Below are 18,029 nucleotides of genomic sequence, written 5' to 3'. Positions count from 1 at the left end.
GTTGCTGTGTTTATTTTATAGCCTGCTTAATCTACAGACTTGTCTTCAGTAGAACTGGGAAGACTCCCCACGCAAACAAATCCCTGAAGTTTACTTGTTGTAACTTTAGGATTTTGCATCTAGGAAGAGCAATCCTTGTTTTATACTACCATTCTAGCACCAGAGGTGTCACTGCAACTGCCACCTAAATCAGAAACCAAAGGCTTGAGTTTCTAGTGAGGAAATTTAGATACAAAAACCACAATAATGAAGGAAAGTTTTATTTGACTTGGAATGCCCACATCCTAAGATTAAAGGTATTTTTAAAAAAATAGCCGCAAAGAAAAAGAAAGAAGCAAAACAAGAACAGATTTTTTACACCTTTAGGAAATAAAGAAAAAACAGGCACAAGTTTACATTCATTAGTTTCAGATATGGCAGAGGTATGTTCTACTGGAGAGGGGTAAATAAAATCCTGCTTTCCCACCTCCTCCTATGAGACAGCTCCTCAAAGCCACACTGATCTCATAGATACAACAAGGCAGATTTTTCCTCATATTTTTTTATTAACGTATTTGTGCTTTAAAGATCATAAAGACCCTCCTAGAGCCATGTGGTATAGTCTCTACATACATACTAAAGTACTGAGTATGTACTTTAACCACTGGTGAAGCTTGTTACAACCACCACATAAAAACTGAAAGTCATGCATATTTGAAATTTCTGTTTAAGCATTGGAAACTATTGGAGGATTTTATTTCATAGCTGTTAAGCTACTTTAAATCCCCATCAGTGCTAAAATCTCACAAGTGTCAACCCAGAATGATTTAACCCCTTGAGAATAAGGGTTCATTATAGAAAAAGGCAAATATCTCTAGAGACTCTACCTGAATGTGTATTTCATCTGCTACTGAAGAATTTCCTTTGCTAAATACAATATGCTGGGGAAAAAAAGATTTTCTAGCGGTCTCATAGGAAGCCAGAGGACAGGCAGTTGTTCCATCGTAACCTTTTACTCTAAAATAGATGAGTACGAGGTGGTGGCCGTTTGGGCCAAGCCCTGCTCTGGATGGGATGGGTGGCAGCAGCCCCAGCCCCTGCTCGATGTCGCATCCACATGTTTAACATCTTCCCCAGCAAAGAGAAAATGAGTTTGTCTCACACCCCCTTGGCTTGTGCAGGAGTGAGTGTTGGTGGGTGGAGGGGAGAACTCAGCCTTCGAGAAGCTGCGGATGCTCTCCAGGAAGACCCCTCTTTACCTTCGCCCCGTTCGCAATAACGGCTAACAAAATCATAAAGCTGCAATGAAACTGGTTGTCTTCCATTGGATCGATTAAGAATTTACAATTTCTTTGCTTCAAAAGCCGCAATGCAAGTTAGTGTTTGATCCACAGGGACCCTGTTTCAGTGTCCTCTCCCACCAGGATGTGAAAACCATACACAAAGCAGACAGGCTGTCACAAGCACTGAGGCCAAAATACACTCAAAGTAGTAAATAAATACACATAAAATAACTCTAAAAATCTGAAATTAACAGCACTGATTGTTTAGAATTACAATCCATCTTATTACATTAATCTTCACATTTTAGCATCTTTTTAACCACTATACAAAGCTGCTGAAGTTACTCTTCTAAACCAGCCATCAGCCATACAAGAGCACAAAGCACTATAATTCTTTTTTTTTTTTATTTTCTTTTTTTTTTTTGGCAAAGTAACTTGCTTTCAGAATATAACACACTTTCAAATCACAGTTTACACATAGCAGGTGTGTCGTGCTAATACAACATCCTCTGTTTCTTCTCTCACTGCATGCTACCAGGAGCAAGACACCTCAGAGACCTTCCCTAGTTTCAATTGCTCTCTCTTAAATCCTTCCCATAACAGTGTATTCCTCGCAGCCTCACTGGGGTCAGCTGCTCCTCACTTCTGCCTCAGCACTCGCATGTTTATTGCATTAATCAGGTCTTCAGGATAAGCCACATCAGTCTGCTGTGCTTATAGAGCAACAGATGTTACGTGCTCTACACTTAGCCTCTTGCAAGCATCTCAGGAGCATTTATCTGCTCCTTTTACATCCTCCTGTTTACTCTTTCCCTGTTTACTTCCTTCCTGCTTTTATCAGCAGAATCCACATTAGATATCTGAAGACGAAGAAAGACAACATTTGTATTCTCCAAGCCCATGCACTGACTTTCCACTCCTATGGAAACTCCAGATTCTTCCCTCCCTCCCCGCCTTGCGAAAATATGGCTCAGTAAGACTTGTACATGGAACAGACACAAAGGGGAACCTAATCAGTCTACAGAAAAAACAGCAAAGCCTGTGTTTTTGTGAAAGTCCCCATTTTCTTCTCCCTGAAGACCTCCTTGTTTGGAGGCTGGGACTTGGAGCCGTATGTGGACTGAAACAGGAGGGAGGACAGGCTGGACCTCACTGCACCCACAGAGGACTCAGCAAACCTCTGCAAACCCCACACAAAAGCCAGGACTGCCTCAAGTCCAGCGCATTCCACTGCCACTGCCCCACGCCAGTACCAAACTCAGCACAAGTCCCAAAGCAGCCGGAGTTCAGGCACCGCTGTGCAGTCAGGATCACTACAAAGACAGATAATACACCCACGTGCGTTTGGTCTATACCCAAAACTACGCGATGTTTCTTAGGATTAACAGCCTAAAGAGTCGTTTCCTCTCTAGCAGCTTGACCCAGCTCTCCAGCTACCTGCACACGTAATCGCTTTCGTACACCACATCCAACACCTTATTGCTTTGCGCATCGCAGGAACAGGCACCACGTTATACCAGTTCTTGTGCACACCCCACACCTCCTACACAGCCAAAACTGCTGCTGGCTCATTCTGAAATACAGCAAGGCACTTCGATGGACGTTTAAGACCTTGTGCATGCACAGGCTGGATGCAAATCCACCCTCTCCTCACACCAGCTTGCAAAAGTGGACCTCAGCAATCTCCTAAGCGAGGATAACCATGGCACAGAGCCCATCATCTGGCCTGCAAAGAGCAGCAACACAGAGGGAACAGACCAACTTCCTTAGAGCTTCAGAACAGTTACAAAAGTCTGCATTTTACTTCAGTGCTTTACAGAAGTATTTCTTCCTCTCTGGGAAAGAAATCTTTGCTAGTCACATTGCACATGTTAAAACGTGCAAGGTAAAAATCAGCAGTAACGTCTGTAGGAACACAGCAGAGAAAGAACAATAAGAAAAATCCCAAAGCGAACAAGTCCTCCTTGAGTAGCTAAGGGTCAAGTCAAGAATTTACCAACAATGTTCCCACTCCCACACACAATCGTAAACGTCAGGGATCATCTCCCAGAAAACGCACAGGCAAAACAGGTACATATGTTGCTCTATTCAAGAGAATTGAGCAAAAATCTGGGCCCAGGCAGTTCGTGGTTTATATGACACATTAAAAATAATAATAATAAAAAGAACAGAAAGGTGGAACAAAGAAGAAATGCAAACCATAAGCTGGCAAGTGGTCCTGGATCCATCCCAGCAAACACCACTGGCTACAAAAAGCAGAAGGTCCCACCAGGTTGCTGTGCGTTGAGATAGTCTTGCTGCCAGCGCTGAGCATTGCAGGTAGTTTTATCCATCTCTGGGAGGAAAAAGGTCCTTGTACAAAGCTGTTTTCCTCCCTGGACATCAGATGAGCTCCTTCAGTGGCTCGTTTTCACCAGGCAGCGTTCCGTTCATCTCGGGGGAAGTCTCGGTGCCCAGATATCCCAAGAGGATCTCACTGCGTCGCCGCGACAGCTGCAAAATGTCTTCTGCCAACGACTGCACTGTTGTGTATCTCACGTTGTCCAGATCAAACATGTCCTTCAGATACTGTACTATCTGGTGCTGAGAAGAAAAAAGGAAGGTTTACAGTAGTGTGACCTCCTGCCTGCCAACACCAGCTGCTCAGACTGCAGCAAGCAGAGAACCCCAGAAGGAATTTAGCATGTCTGCCATCCAAGCAAAGATCTGCTTTAGGCTGGGTATTACTTTTGCAGCTAAATCCCCTCATGCCTCTGAAACACGACAGCGGAGCTCCCAAGTTAGAAATGCATTGCTGATGTCCATGGCAATATCCAGGCAAACATTTACTGAATGAAAACAGCCTCTCATAATATTATCTACAAGAATAAGAGGATTTAGGCTTTCAGATCAAAAATGTAACCTGTAAGATCCCATGTACTCTTAGACAACATATTCTTTCAGCGTAGGCACCCGTAATCTTTTCTGCTACTGATGGTATAAACTGATCTCATCACACAGTCTTGCTGTCATCTACAGTAAATTGTGCTGGGAATTCTTACCAATCTGCATCTTAAAAACCAGTGATTTTTAGAAAGTTTTTGTACAGAGCCAAGTTTCTTAATGCCACATCAGTCGCCAAAAGCACACATCTGCAGCTTTAAACCAGAAGACAGCAGATTATGTACAGAAAATCCATCTTACCTTGAAGAAACTGCAGACTTCAGATAGCTGCTGCTTGGGCCCCAGAAAACCAAAGGCTAGAACAGGACTGACATGCTCCGATACGGAGTAGAAATGAGAGATAAAGCCATCTGGTACCTGCCACAGGGAACGGAAGAACCGGTCGTTTTGGTTCCCAGACAGAATTAGCAGCTTGTTCCATATCAACTACCAAATTGCATGCCAGAAAGCACCGTGCAGCAGTACCTGAAGTTAAGAGCTACTTAAGAACATCTCTTCCTGCAGAATTACATTATCTTTCAGATACCTTGAAGGATGACTAGAGCTTCCTATCATCATGTTTCTAAACTACTGTTTCAGAAGGAAAATAAAGGGAAGAAAATGAAAGGCAGCCATCAGGCAGTCTTTACAGACTATTTATAATCTCCCGACCAAGCTAGGAAAGCGCATGCAAATATCCAAGACAGAGCTCCCAATGCTCTCATTTCCCTTTGTCCCATCTCACAAGGGAAACCCAGTTGTACCAGCTGGTTGTGGGACAGGAATTGAAAACTTGCCAGAGGCCACAGACCCTGTGGCAGAACTGGGGCTGTGAAGTGGCAGCTTCCTGTTCCCCAGGTCCGTGAACTCATGTGCTGCGGTATTTTACAAAGCCACAGATTTCAGGGAAATGCACCAAGTAGTAGCTGGTCAGCATTCAGCACTGGGAACTGGAGAAGCGTGTGAGCCACTCACTGTGCTGCCCGCAGGGAAACTACAATTCACCTTGTTGCGCGGTGTCTGTGACCACTCCTACACTATTGTGAGCAGGGAGAGGGAATACTAGACAGGCAATGTTGCCTTTTGAATCCTCACATTAAGAAAAAGGGAGAATAAACTCAGACCAATTCAATAAAACACCGGCATGGCACTGGAGCAATGGCAGCAGGACCCCAGAGGTCTAAAGCGTCACAAATAATTCAGTTCAGTCTCATAACACTCAGATTTTGTATTTTGTCAAGATCTAGCTGTTATCTTTTCAGCTTCAAATACATTAGATTCTTCCCCTTTTAATTAATTTTGCTTACCATCAAAAGCCTCCTTTTTGCTTTCAGGACTGACCAGCAGGCAGTTGCTAGAGCCTATGATTAATGAAGAGAAACCATCAGTTACTGGGATTACTTAAAAACAACCAAAAAGCCCCCCCCAAAAAACAGAAACAAACAAACAAACAACCACACACACACAAAAAACCCCACCACACCAACACAAAAAACAGTTTACCAACGCATTGCCATCACGATATCTAAGCAGTGGCCCTTTCGTGCCAACAACTCTAAAATTACTGACAAAACTAAAAACTAAGTGAACTGGAAGCAGATTTGGACACTCTAGACCTGTTCCAGAGAAGCCAAAGTGTTTTTGAAGATTGCTAATATGATCCAGCATCGTTGCCAACCACCCCAGCATGCCGACGGTGGGCAGACAGCTGTTAAAAGGTGCCTCCCAACCACCCTCTTCTCAGTCTATGAAACCAATCAGTCTTAAATGCTAAGGCGCTGTTCTTTGAGCCTCCGTGTCTGCTGAGGTACCACCAGAATGAATGGCCAGGTGCAAAAAAAACCTCCACACGTTTTTCCCTACATTTTGATCCTCTTATTCTCATTCATGAAAATATGTGCTGCCATCTTTTAACATCTCCGTGGCATTGCTGATAAAGGCCACTAGAGAAATAAGTCTGTTGAAGCTAACCAGCTGCTTTCAAAATAAGGAAAGCTTGCCTGTAAACCATTTACATGTACCAAAAGATTGTTGTTTAGAACTTCAGGAAAGCATGGTATTTCTAAAGAGAAAATTCAGCTCAGCCAGGACAGCCGAGGTTAAACTCTTTCTGAGCCTTAGCACCGAGATCTCAGGCTCGGCACAAGGGCTCCCCGCTGAACGCACCGTCTCCTTGAAGCTGTCGGAGAGCCAGCGGTTGCGCAGCACGGCCAGCACGGAGGACGGTGGGTTCTCCAGGTCCTCAAAAGCATCCATGAGGATGAAGTCCAGCACAATATCAAAGAAACTCATGCACACCACCTGTCAGAGAGCAGAACAGTCTGTGAAGGGAACAGGTTTAAAATAAAAAAAGGAGAAGGGCTTTACTCTTTTGCTTTGAAGCGACACAACGTAATGAGCTGAAGTTTGTCACCGAGGCAGGAGGACTGAGATGTGTATGCTCAGTTCCTGGCCAAGAGACTTATTAATCCTGCATCCAGGAAAAGCCCAGTCAAAAGGCAAACAAATCGTACAGACCTACAGGCAGTAGCTTGTGCCCTCTAGAAAAAGTTGGGGGTTTGGGTTTTGTGTGCTTGTTCGTTTTTGTTGGTTTTGTTTTTAGCCATAGTAGTGCTGATGGCAAGATTTGCCACGAAGTTTAAACACACCAACAGCCACTTTTACCCTCGCCCTCCCCAACAATATACTTTTGCAAAATAATCATATTTCAGCAGCAGTTTTTTCACTCCTGGGCTGTTCCTACATATTCATTAACTCCCAGCTCCTCTGCAACTTTCTAGAGAGAACGTCTTTACCAACCCCTCTTCCCTCCAGCTCCTGCTGAGTGGTCGGCCAGGTCTCTTGCTTCAGTGCGTAACGCAGCATCTCCTCGTAGCTTTCCAGAAAAGCTTTGGGATTCTGAAAAAGCAGAGAAACAAAACACTTCAGAAGGTACAGCAAACAGTTGCGGGCACATTTCACCAGAGTTTGACTGCTCTGTTTTGAGCTAACATCAATGCATGCATCTGGCTCAAGTTTTCAGCCAAAATACTCGTTGTGCAGAAAGAGAGAATTTCTTTCTGGGGGCGTGGATGGCCTCCGGTTCAGCCGTGACTCAAAGCACCTACGTTGCTCCTCTTTCTTCAAGGAAGTAGCTAGAGACACCCGTAAACGGAGCCAGTGAGCAACTAATGCTGTGCAAGCAACAATCTCCCTGTTTAGGAGATGACCAGAGACTAAGCCAGTGATCTGAGAGCTGGTATGTGGTTGATGCAAAGGTTCGATTCTCTTTTGCCTTTCCTATATTCCTTGAGACAATGCCACCACTGACCCACAGCCTGTTTGCTCTGTTTGCTCCAGTGAGGCACAGTATCAACCTGTGGACAGGAGCTGCACAGAGAGGTTCTTTCAAGACAATTTGGTTAAATAAGATCAAAAGCACAGGCATTTTATTTCTCAAATAGTCACAGGCATACAGATTCATTTTCTTCTTCCAAGACACTGGAAAAATCTCTAGGTTGGGATGGAGGAATGAGTTTCTCTGGGCTCACAAGATGCAGCCAAGTTGTTACACAAATGTCCTACCTTTTGAGCTTTTGTCATCAGTCCTATCACCATTTGCTTCCCAACCTCCCCAAAAAAGAGTTGATTGCTTTCATCCTCCAGCAGCTCCTGTAAAGGGAACACAAGAAGTCTCCGGTGAACGCCTACACCCACATGAATTCTGACGTGGAAGAAAAAAGGACAGGACGCAAAGCAGTGCAGTGCTGCATACATCAGTATCATTAACCTTTAATAAGCTGGAGTCCAGAAAACAAAACTGCTCTCTTCAGGAAGTTTAAAATTAGGCTGAAAGACTGGAAGCAGCAAGAACAGAGGTGCAGGAGCCACGGAGTGGCAATGGGGCCAGGCACTCAAGCTGCTGTTCGGACTCTAGACACACATTGCCAGGATGTGGGTCACGGTATGGAGAAGGAAACCTTGCCCTCCCACTTCAGAGGTTTGACTCCAGCCCAGTGAAGAGCTCTTAAATGGGGGCAGGAGCTCCTGGGCAGCTTTGAAATTACCAGACTTTCACTTCCCAGAACTAATCCAGCATCAGTGACCATGGAACAACCACTCAAGCTGGGCACGGGGCCCAGGGGATCCTCCCCCTGTCCAAATCAAATCAATCAGAATGGGATTACAGAGTTCAGCGAGGGGAGCTTGAGCTGCTGCTGCAGTTATTTGCTCTGGAGGGGCAAAGACTTTACCCCTGTGCAGGCAGAGAACAACGTGCTACTGGCAGCAACGTGCAGGAACCCAGGAGCCTTGAGCCGTTCTCACCTGGAAGGCCTGCCTGACACAATGCAGCTTCGCGAGGAAATCCTGGTCGCTGTAGCAGCCCAGGAGCTCTGTCCTAGAGGGGAAGGGCAAGGATTGTATAAGTTTTCGTTCTCCTGATGTCTGTGCTCCTCTAAAAAAATAATTCCCAGTCTGTGCCTAAGAGAAAGTAATAACTGCATCCCCTTCACACAGCTCCCTGGGGACCCCAGCACCTCAGTAAAGGCTGTTACAGCACAGGACGATGCCAGCCACACAGAACAGCCACATTCCTGATTTCCTGGGACAATTACCCTTTCTTAACATGTGTCCTGAAATCTGGGGTTAGTGCCCTGGGAAGTCCGAACCAGTGAGAAGGGGCCTAAGGGTTTCCATCCCCAAAGGTTTATTCTGGTTATAGGGCTGCTCAAAGGCAAATAATGTGTTCATGCTGCTCAAAGGAGCTTCGACACAAGGACCCACAACTCCAGGTGGTGCTTCACCTCAGCGTCCGGCACGCAACTTTCCCTTCTTTCACTAACTGCAGAGCTTCTTCGTATGCTGCTACTGGCTTAGAGAGGTGGAATGGCATTTCCTCAAACTGGAGAGAGTCAAAGAGCTGTAGAGGTGGCAAGAGGCATGGGAAGAACAAAATGGTCTTGTGAAATATTTGCAAATACTCAGAAACTGCATACAAGCATGACGGACCCTCTTTAGCTGGCCAGCTTTTGTCAGCCCTGATTATTTCACACTAAGATATTTCTTTTCCCGCCAGTTTCAGAGCTGTCTCAGCTCTGATACAGCTCAATATCCCCTAAAATTTACTCAACCAAGCCACACTACATTAGATTTACAGTACTTTCCCAGCTGTTATGCCACATTATCTACAGTAGACAGGAAAATTACATGGAAATGCTGGTTGGAAAGGGCTGCACCATGCCCCTAATGAAACAGCTTTTCCTAATATCCATCATGAACCTCCCAAATTGGGGCTGTTGCTCCATGTCGTATCATCTTCCTTTGCCAAGATGTGTTTGGCTCCCCTGCCTTTGCGGCTCCCTTCCAAGCAGCTGGACTGCTACACACAGCTGAAACTTGTCACCTCTGCTGCAGAGAAGAAGGAATCCTCAGAAATTGAGCTGTCTTCATCATCCGTCCGAAGCCGCAACGACCCGTCCGTCAGTGGAAGCATTAAAGCCTTCTCTGGAGGAGAGGAAGAAGCTGCATGTGTTGGCGTTTATGGACTCCTAGCCAACATGTTCTCCCTCCCACCCCAAAACCAGCACCTTGTCACCTCTTCATTGCCTAGCTTACAGAAAAGACATAAAATCAGAAAATAAACTGGCCTTCTAATGCATTTCTAAGCTAGCTGCCTTACCCAGATCCAGCAGCATGCTGTCCGACGGCAGCGAAGACCCGAACTCCTCCTGGAGGTGGTAAGCTCGGTGCAAGAGGGACTCCAGCTTCTCGGCGAACTCCCTTTTCTGGGACTCCTCCTTGAACACACAGAAATGCCGCCCTGAGTTAGCCAGCTGGGCAGAGGCGGACTGACAGCACAAATGTGGAAGGAAATTTTCAGTAAAATGGGATTTACAGTTTGCAGGTTAAATAATTAAAAAAAAGATAGAGAGGAGTCATTAATCCTACAATGCAGCTAATGCAAGGGGAGGAAAGCTTCTACACAACCTATTCAAACCTTCTGGCTTTTTAGCTTTACAATTTTGTTTTCCTGTTGAAAAAGGAAGAAAGAATTTAGGAACTTTAACCTGCCATCCAGAAAAACAGGTATTTTAATGAGTTAGAGATCACTTAATTCTCCTGGTTTGTGACTTTAGCCTAATTTCAAGAGGGAATCACATCAGAAAACCTGTGTTGAATACAAGAGTATCCAGAACTGGATAACAGAGTCAGAGTCCTTGGATTAAGGTGCCAGGCATAAGCAAAGTTTACTGTAAGCAGCACAGGAGGATTTAAAAAAGGGAGGAAAAATGAGACTTACACAGCCTCTTGCGTTCATGCCCCTGTATCTGCATGGATATCTCACCCAGAAGACAGAAGCATTAACGAGAAGCATAAAATCTATTTTGATAATGAATCAACTGTTTTTAAGTCAGTTTTAGAAATACCCTAAGACTCTTCAAGGAGAGACAAACAAGAGAATCCAGGTTGACTTGGATAAATATTACCTGCCACAGAAAATAAATATCCCACACACTTACTATGCCAGGCCCTGTTTATAAGAGGCTGGGAACACTTTACCAGCGAGAACTCCTGCAGAGTTGGGAGTTTAGCTCCTTTGACAGTCCTGAGCTACAGCTGCTCTCTTTAGCTTTGTGATTGTCAGTAAGCCTTCCAGTCTGATCTCCTCTTATGAGAGGCCTTCCCTGCACAGTCCTCAAGTCCAAGCCAACAAGGTGGTGTTCTGAAATACTTGTTTCTGTAGCTGTAGGCAGAACAAGTTACATGTCTCCCTGCCTCACCTGCTCAGTGAGCACAGGCATACATAGCTCCTACCGAGTTACCATGTCACTTTACTCATTAATACAAGCCGGCAGCCAGCCTCTGCTTCTCCAGCTCCCTGGGACGTGACAGTGACCATCAAGATCTCTACTTTCGCACGTGTTAGAAAGTTACAGACACAACACTGCCAGGCAAAATGCTATTTTTTAACTCTGCGGTGCTGTATTTGTTACAGCCTTTTCCTACCTCTGCTGCTGCTGGAGAACTTGCGTGACAGTGACTGACACGATGCTGGAAGGTGGGTTGAAAAGCTGGGGAATGAGGGGGCGAGACTTATTTAAAAGAAAAAAGATTAAAAACACCCGCTCACATTGCATAAGGAAGCCACAGATATAGACAGCTCTTAAACAGAGTCTGGCCCAACTCTGCCCTTAATTTCCAATTCTTTTAACTTCCTACTTACTGCTTCCAGCACCCAGGCTGCTCTTTCAGCATGTTCCCCAGCTGCCAAATGCAAGGGAAAAGAAGGGACCTACCTCTGGGATGTTCTCGGCCATGCTCTCCTGCTGTTTCTTGCTGTCCCAGGGCACAGGGGTGCTGGTACTGGCACTGTCCCTCTGCCTGATGGTCAGCGCCTGCTCCCACTTCTGCAGCGCCTCCTCAAACAGCTCCATGCCTGGCAACGCAACCAAATACACGCTGTGAGGGTTCCAGGCTACTAACGTACAAAGAGATATAGCACGAGTCTTTGCTCACTCAGACAATCTAGCGAAGAGGAAAGCCTCACCCCAACTGACAAGGAAGAATAAATGTATTCTATTTCTTTCCCATTTAAATACGGTTTAATTTGGATTCAAAGGTAAGAAGAACATCCCCAAACTGGTTAAAACATCAGCCATGTTATTCCAAAACACTGTTCTCTGCACAAGGTGAGCCTGTCACTCAAAGAACAGTATTTTGGAAGTAAATTATTCACTGAGAAAACAGAAATGTATCTTTAGGAGAAGATGGGATTTTTACAACTAGCAAGTGACTGAGTTTAAGTTGAGAATGGGAGAGAGCTTTCTGCTAGAGCTCTCCACTGAGCTGCAGACGCTCTGTATCAATCTACACCCTCTTTTTGCTCTCACAGGGATAAACACCCCCCCATCAAGGGCGATGTTACCCTTGTGCTTTTTTTACCTTGAATGTAGAGGCTTTCTGCGCTGCAGTCACCAATGGCTCCAGCATCCCCCATCGCCTGGGCCTCCCACATCCCCGCTGATGCTGGCGTTGGACTCGAAGAGTTGACTGCTACCATCTGCAGGAAAGGCGCAGAGAACAGCAAACGCTCTCCAAGGGCAGCAGCGTTAAGAGCACACAAACACCACCAGCAGTTAAATCTGAATGATCAGCAGTTTCCCTGCCCCGTGTTTGCCCTTGTGCTCTCCCGTATGGGTATCCCCCTGCCTGGGAAGGGATCAAGGGTTACTGGCCCCCTCCCAGCTGGGTTCACACCAGCAGGGTGCTGAGAGGGGAGGCGAGGTGAGAAGTCCTCTCCTCTACCCAGCACCACAGCAGCATCTCTTCCCAACCAACTCACACCGAGGCTTCATTAGGAAAGGGCAAGCTGTACAACAGTGAGTGCTAGGAGAGCACGGGTGGAAGCAACAGCTCAAGAAAGCTCTAAAGCAATCACTACAAAGGCACAAGGATTTTGATAGAAAAATTCACATCAGCCTCAGCTGCCTCTGCAAAAACTCCTGGAAGTGGGCGGAAGTGACCATAATCCAAACAAAGGAACAGATTAGCAGCAAAAACACAGCTGAGGACTTTGGCCAGGAGGATCCCTGCTCTTCTCTTTGTAACCAAACCCTCTCCTGGGAGGGCTGAGCACTCAGATCCACATGGTGAATTGTCAGCTTTCTCCAATTTCACACTAGTGCATAAATGTCTTTTAAAGTCAGACCCAATAAAGTGCTGGGTTCAAACGCTATCAATGACCAGTGTTTTCATATTAGAGAAAGACATCCAAACGTGAACCTGATGCTAGGAAAAAAAACTACCATAATCATCTGACAGACAAATTCTTGCCCTGCCTCCATTGATTAATCTTGGTGGAGTGAGATCGAGAACTGCTGATTTATTTCCTAGAGGGCAGAGAAGAACCCTAGGAAGCAGACAAGAGAACACGCAAAAACTGCCACTGTGCAAAGGATGAGCTGTTTTCCCATCAAGTAACGTGAAAGCGGTGAGTACGGTGTCACAGACGCAACCAAGAGGGTAGGGGAACAGATCCTTCTCTGTGTGGATATCCCTACCCATGCACCAGCAGTAGAAAAAGGAATTCAGATATTTTTAAAATCAAAAGAGAAACAGATCTCAGCAATACAAAACCCAGAGAGCATCTGTGGGAAGGAAGAAGCCACAGAGGAATTAAATGAGAGTCCCTGCAGGGGGGTAGAGGCCAGAGCAGGACATAGCTTGGCCCACACTGACACGTCCCATCATATCCCAGTTACCCCAGGGGAATACTGGTGCAGGGCTGCCAGGCCGGCACTGCCGCCTGCTGGAGACACACTTTGGCCAACACAGATTTTTGGCAACTTTTTGGTGCTTTAACCATACACGACAAGCGAAAATACAGCAATGCCTGCACACACTGCAGGGTGTTGCTGGCCAAAGGGCTGATTTTTCCCTCTTGTTGCCCCAGCAGCACTAACCAGCCGCAGAGCCCAAGTGGGTTATGCGGAGGGATGTTTTGCAGTGAGTTGCAGTGCACAAAACTGCAGAGCTTCACTTGCGCTGCCCGCTGCTCCAACAGCGGCACGCGAGGCTTTGAGCAATGCGGGATGTCAAACAGGTCTTGAAGCCACAAACGCTCCCCAGTCTTCTGTGTTTGGCCTCACAAGAGGTGGATACAAGCAGTGATGGCTTCTCCTGGCTGGTTAAGCCTGAATTACCTGTGTTTGTAGGCTGCTTTTGGCTTTGGAGGAGGTAGAATGACTAGGCTGTTTCCTGATAGGATCTATCCGATTTTGGTAGTTAACTCGATTTTAACAACCAAACAGCCTGTGAGCAGCCCCAGCACAGGAGCTGCTGGGCCACCCAAACCTGCACCACGGAGGGAAGCAAACGAGCTCCCCATTGCTACCAGACCCTGCGGCAACCCAGCCTTGCTCCTTGAGGGGGACAGAGAGAGCCCCGAGGAATCACAGCCATGTCCCACACATGAGTCCCTCCTGCAGCACCTCGTTGGCCAAAGATGCAGGATTTACCCTGGGGCTCTCAGCCACGTGAAAATACTGAGTTCAAGCAGGCAACTCCAGACAGTTACTGCGAGGTTAATAGCAGAACTTGCCCTAAGATTACACCATAACCTGTTCTGCTCCAAAAGTTTGGTGTTACCAATTGACGAGCACAAGCCCAAGGACCTGGTGATCTTGTTACACGTATATGCACTCACATCTCCCATTGCCCAGCCCAGCTGATAAGGTCCTTACCGAGACGAGGCTGTGGGAGGAACTGGAATGTTTGCTGGGCTCGATGGAGGAAATCCCGCTGAGCGTGTCATTGCTCTTGCTGCCAGGACTCTGGACTCTCTTGCTGGAGTATCCTGCAGTTGGAAAGGTCACACAAAACCAGGATTTTAGGCCCGGTTCATTGCAGCTGTGAATATGGAGGGGAACATCGCCCTGTCGAGTGTGACTGCAGATGGGCAAAGCAGCATCCAATACCTTGAAATGAGTCATAGATCTCCTGTATGCTCTATTTTACTCTGAGACACTAAGAAACCTAGTATCAGTGGGGATCTGAGGCTGAGGAATGAATATTTATTCACTGCTTACGGATCACAGGAGGCAAGCAAAAGTGGAAAGCGTCAAGGAGAAACTCCTCCAGCTTCCCTCAGGCCAGGCAGAACACAGATGTTGCTCCCTTAGTTATTACTAAAAACGCTTAAAGATTTTCATATGTTTCATAAAACAAATGCTTAAGCCCCAAAATGCTTTTCTGACGATCTGGGTCAGTCTTACCCTAAAAAAATCAATACAATCAGGTGAAGAAGCTGCCCGAGGCCCAGGAGCAGAGCTGGACGGACACTCCCGACTCCCCCCACTCCCCTCCGTGTGCAGGACCCCTGGGTCAGGCATCATATTTGCATCACCGAGATCAATACGCAACCAGGTCACCACGTGCCCCGGGCTGTCATTATCGGGGGACGCATAGAGTGGCAGGTCCACAGCTGCACTACACAAATGGCTTTGCTTTCCTCTCCCCGCAGCTGTCAGGACCTTCCCATCGCTCCCTGTACACCCTCTTTGCTTCCTCACAAAAGGCTTTTGGGGATTTTGTCCCTTTTGAGCAAGGCCAACCTTTTTTCACAGAGGAGACCCTTCTGGTTGGCAGAATGGGCACTGTGATCCCTCCAGGCTTAAAGCTGCACTTCTCCGGAGCAATCTGCTTCTTTCGACGGCGACGACGCTTCAGCTGATGAGCTGCAAGAGCCAATGCGACTGTCCCAAGAGCTGTAGCAAACAGCACCTTACGCAGGCCTGGAGAGAGCCGCAGCTGAGAGAAGACAGACTTTAAACACAAAAGATATGAAAGAGCGACAATGAAAAACCACTTCCACCACCCTTATTTGTTTTTGTTTTAGTTTTTTTTAAAGCAGTCTTGAACATAAGACACTTTGGCATTCCCCCTCCCACCCATAAAACACAGCCCCTGCTACACAACTAAGACTTGGCAGTGGAGAAAGTGTGGAGCATCATTTTGACAGAACCTGGAGAACTTGGTCTCAGTCCTCATTACCAGAACACGCTGTCAAATTCGTATACAGCCTGTAACAAATGCGATCCAGGTTACCCAAACTCAGCTCTGAAACCCTGGTATGTAGCTGAGCTTTATTGCTCCAAGTGTTGCATTGCTACAAGTGGGCAATATTGCTCTTATTTATTGCTCTTATTTAATTATTGCTCTTATTTAAGACAAGTCTTTTTTTCAGCACCTTTGATGAAGAGAAAGGTTGAATCTGAGCATTCTCCTGGGGAGGGATGTGGGAAGCCCTTCTCTCCCCTCTCCAAGCCCACCCCGAGTAGCTCTCTCCCACCACCGCAAACTCTCCATGCAATTCTTACAAACCCTCAAATTACCCAGGTCCTCCAGCAACACCCTGTCATGCCTCCGTCCCTCACAACTAACACAGACAACCCCCAAAGAGAAAACCCAAGGAACCCAACAGAAATTCGCTTCGCGCTTGTTGTACCTGCCCGAACGTTGTGTAAACAAACACGGGGATCTCCGCCACAGTCATTGCCAAGGCCTGGATGATGGACATTCCCTCTGTCCTTCTAAACGCCATGTCTGCACGAGGATCTCGGCACCTCCAGGAGCCGTGAAGGGGAAGGGCACTTGTGGATGCTGCGTGAGCTGCTCACAAAGAAATTCAACTTTTCTCTGACATCTGACTCAGAGTCCTGGGGCTGCCCTTCATCCAGCAATCCTCATCCTGCAAAAAGAGGAGAAAAATCAGCTGAGCAAAGGGAACGCCTAACTTGTGCCTTCTTGTACTGCACTTCATAAACCACACACCAGGTCACTTGGAGCAGCAACGTTGCTAGAGCCAAGCAGCAGATCTAAAGCACATTCTCAGCAATGGCAGCAATTTTTTCGCCTGCCCTACGAACTGAAGGGGCAAATTTCCAAACTGCTCTACAGCAGCAGCATCCTTGGACTCAATAGCAGCCAGAGATTTCCACATGCACCAGAAATGGCTGCACGTGGTCAGAGAGATTTTATTTGCAGTCCACATACAAAAAAAATAGTACAAATAACCACATGTACGCCTTCATTGTCAAAACTCTTCTTTCATACAGTGCATCAAAGATCAGCCAAAAGGGGTTTGCCCAGGAGGTTTCAACACTGCTTGAGTTTATGCAGAGCTTTGCTGGGAGCCGGGGAGGAGGGATGTACTTCATGTCAAGGACAGAGCTCCAGAAGAACGCACTGAAACCAGATGGGGTTGTCTTTTAAATGCCACGAAGTTATAAACCCTTCGGTCCCGCTCCCTTCCAGGCCAACCTTCGCAGCGAGCTGACCCTGTCACACGACAAGATGCTGCTCTTACCTGCTGTCCGGCCACGCTGGGCTCTGGCATCTCCCCACAGCAACAAGATAATCCCACCGTGGGTGTTACAGCCAAGTGGCAACCCCCCCATTCCTGGCTGACAGGAGCCTCACACCCCACAGCCCGTGGGCTGGTGTCACCCCCTGGGCTGGTGTCACCCCGTCCGGGAGCCACATTTGAAACGGTCTCCCGGCAGCCGCAGGGACCAGGTGCGGGTGACAGGCTCTCCCCACAAGGTTAAATGTAACGTTGAGGCCAGAGCGGGGACGAGGAGAGCAAAGGGCATGAAATTTTGAGCTCAGAAAACAGTCCGGGGGTTACTAGACTTGCCGTGGGGGTTCAGGCAGCAAGGTGCCAGGGAAACCCCCCTGTTTGGGGCACCTCACCACAGCCCTGGGCAAGGCAGCCCGGGCACGGGGGTTAAACCCACCAGCCTGGCAGGCCCCAGGCCGGCAGCTCCCCCTGGGACCCCCCGCACCGGCGCTGCAGCAAGTCGGGAGCCTGTGAACAGGGCTCCCCGGGCCCGCTGCACCCCCGGGGCATCCCCATCCCCCTGTACCCCTGAGCACCGCCGTACACCTGTGTCCTGGGGTCCCTCGGGCCCTTCGCGCTCCCAGGGCATCCTCCAGCTATCCTGCACTTATGCACCCCAGGGCAGCACCCGCACCCCAGGCATCTCCGAGCCTCCCGCACCCGGTGCGTCCCTCCATCCCCAGGCCCGGCTCCACCCGGGGGTCCCCGTCTTCCCCCCCCGCCCCAGTGATGGTACGGCCCGCCCGGTCCGGTCCGGTCCCCGCGAGTGAGCGCGGGCGACACTACTCACCGTAGCGGGGGGGCGCGCGGCCCCGCTCGGCGCCCTGTCCCCGCGCCGCGCGCCATGGCCGCGGAAGGGCAGCGTCTCCTTCCCCCGCACCGCAGCCTACCCTATGTGGGGGCGGGGCCCACCGCGGCGGAGCAAAACCACCCCTCCCGGCGCCCCTCCAGCCAATAGGAGCGCC

The 18,029-nt window shown here is 47.8% G+C and overlaps 1 protein-coding gene across 2 annotated transcripts; it reads right to left on the bottom strand.

The window, feature by feature from the left end:
• Positions 1-257: 257 nt before the first annotated feature.
• On the bottom strand, positions 258-17,943 carry MIGA2 (mitoguardin 2). 2 transcript variants are annotated; one of them, XM_065648242.1, is made up of 16 exons: positions 17,855-17,943; positions 16,171-16,413; positions 15,278-15,488; positions 14,408-14,520; positions 12,108-12,225; positions 11,462-11,601; positions 9,844-9,961; positions 9,568-9,668; positions 8,969-9,084; positions 8,490-8,562; positions 7,749-7,835; positions 6,984-7,082; positions 6,351-6,485; positions 5,492-5,545; positions 4,446-4,562; positions 258-3,845 (listed from the first exon to the last, which is right to left on the bottom strand). In XM_065648242.1, the coding sequence occupies exons 2-16, from the start codon at positions 16,264-16,266 to the stop codon at positions 3,645-3,647; spliced, it is 1,779 nt and encodes a 592-aa protein (XP_065504314.1). In that variant the 5' UTR covers positions 16,267-16,413; positions 17,855-17,943; the 3' UTR covers positions 258-3,644. The 2 variants fall into 2 exon arrangements, with proteins under 2 accessions (XP_065504314.1, XP_065504315.1); XM_065648243.1 differs by having other exon boundaries at positions 15,278-15,473.
• Between the last annotated feature and the right edge of the window lie 86 nt (positions 17,944-18,029).

Source organism: Caloenas nicobarica, chromosome 19, assembly GCF_036013445.1.
Source record: "Caloenas nicobarica isolate bCalNic1 chromosome 19, bCalNic1.hap1, whole genome shotgun sequence".
Classification (NCBI taxonomy): domain Eukaryota; kingdom Metazoa; phylum Chordata; class Aves; order Columbiformes; family Columbidae; genus Caloenas; species Caloenas nicobarica.
The sequence above is the reverse complement of the archived record's forward strand: the minus strand, read 5'-3'. Positions and strand labels throughout refer to the sequence as shown.

Bases quoted from the DNA above. Each gene is read 5' to 3' on its own strand.
- MIGA2 (XM_065648242.1), bottom strand. From the start codon at position 16,266: ATGGCGTTTAGAAGGACAGAGGGAATGTCCATCATCCAGGCCTTGGCA. The intron at 12,226-14,407 runs GTAAGGACCTTA...CCTTTCCTGCAG, and splicing joins CCTCCCACAGCCTCGTCTCG to ATGGTAGCAGTCAACTCTTC. The intron at 9,962-11,461 runs GTAGGTCCCTTC...TGTGTGTTCAAG, and splicing joins TGGCCGAGAACATCCCAGAG to GAGGAGTCCCAGAAAAGGGA.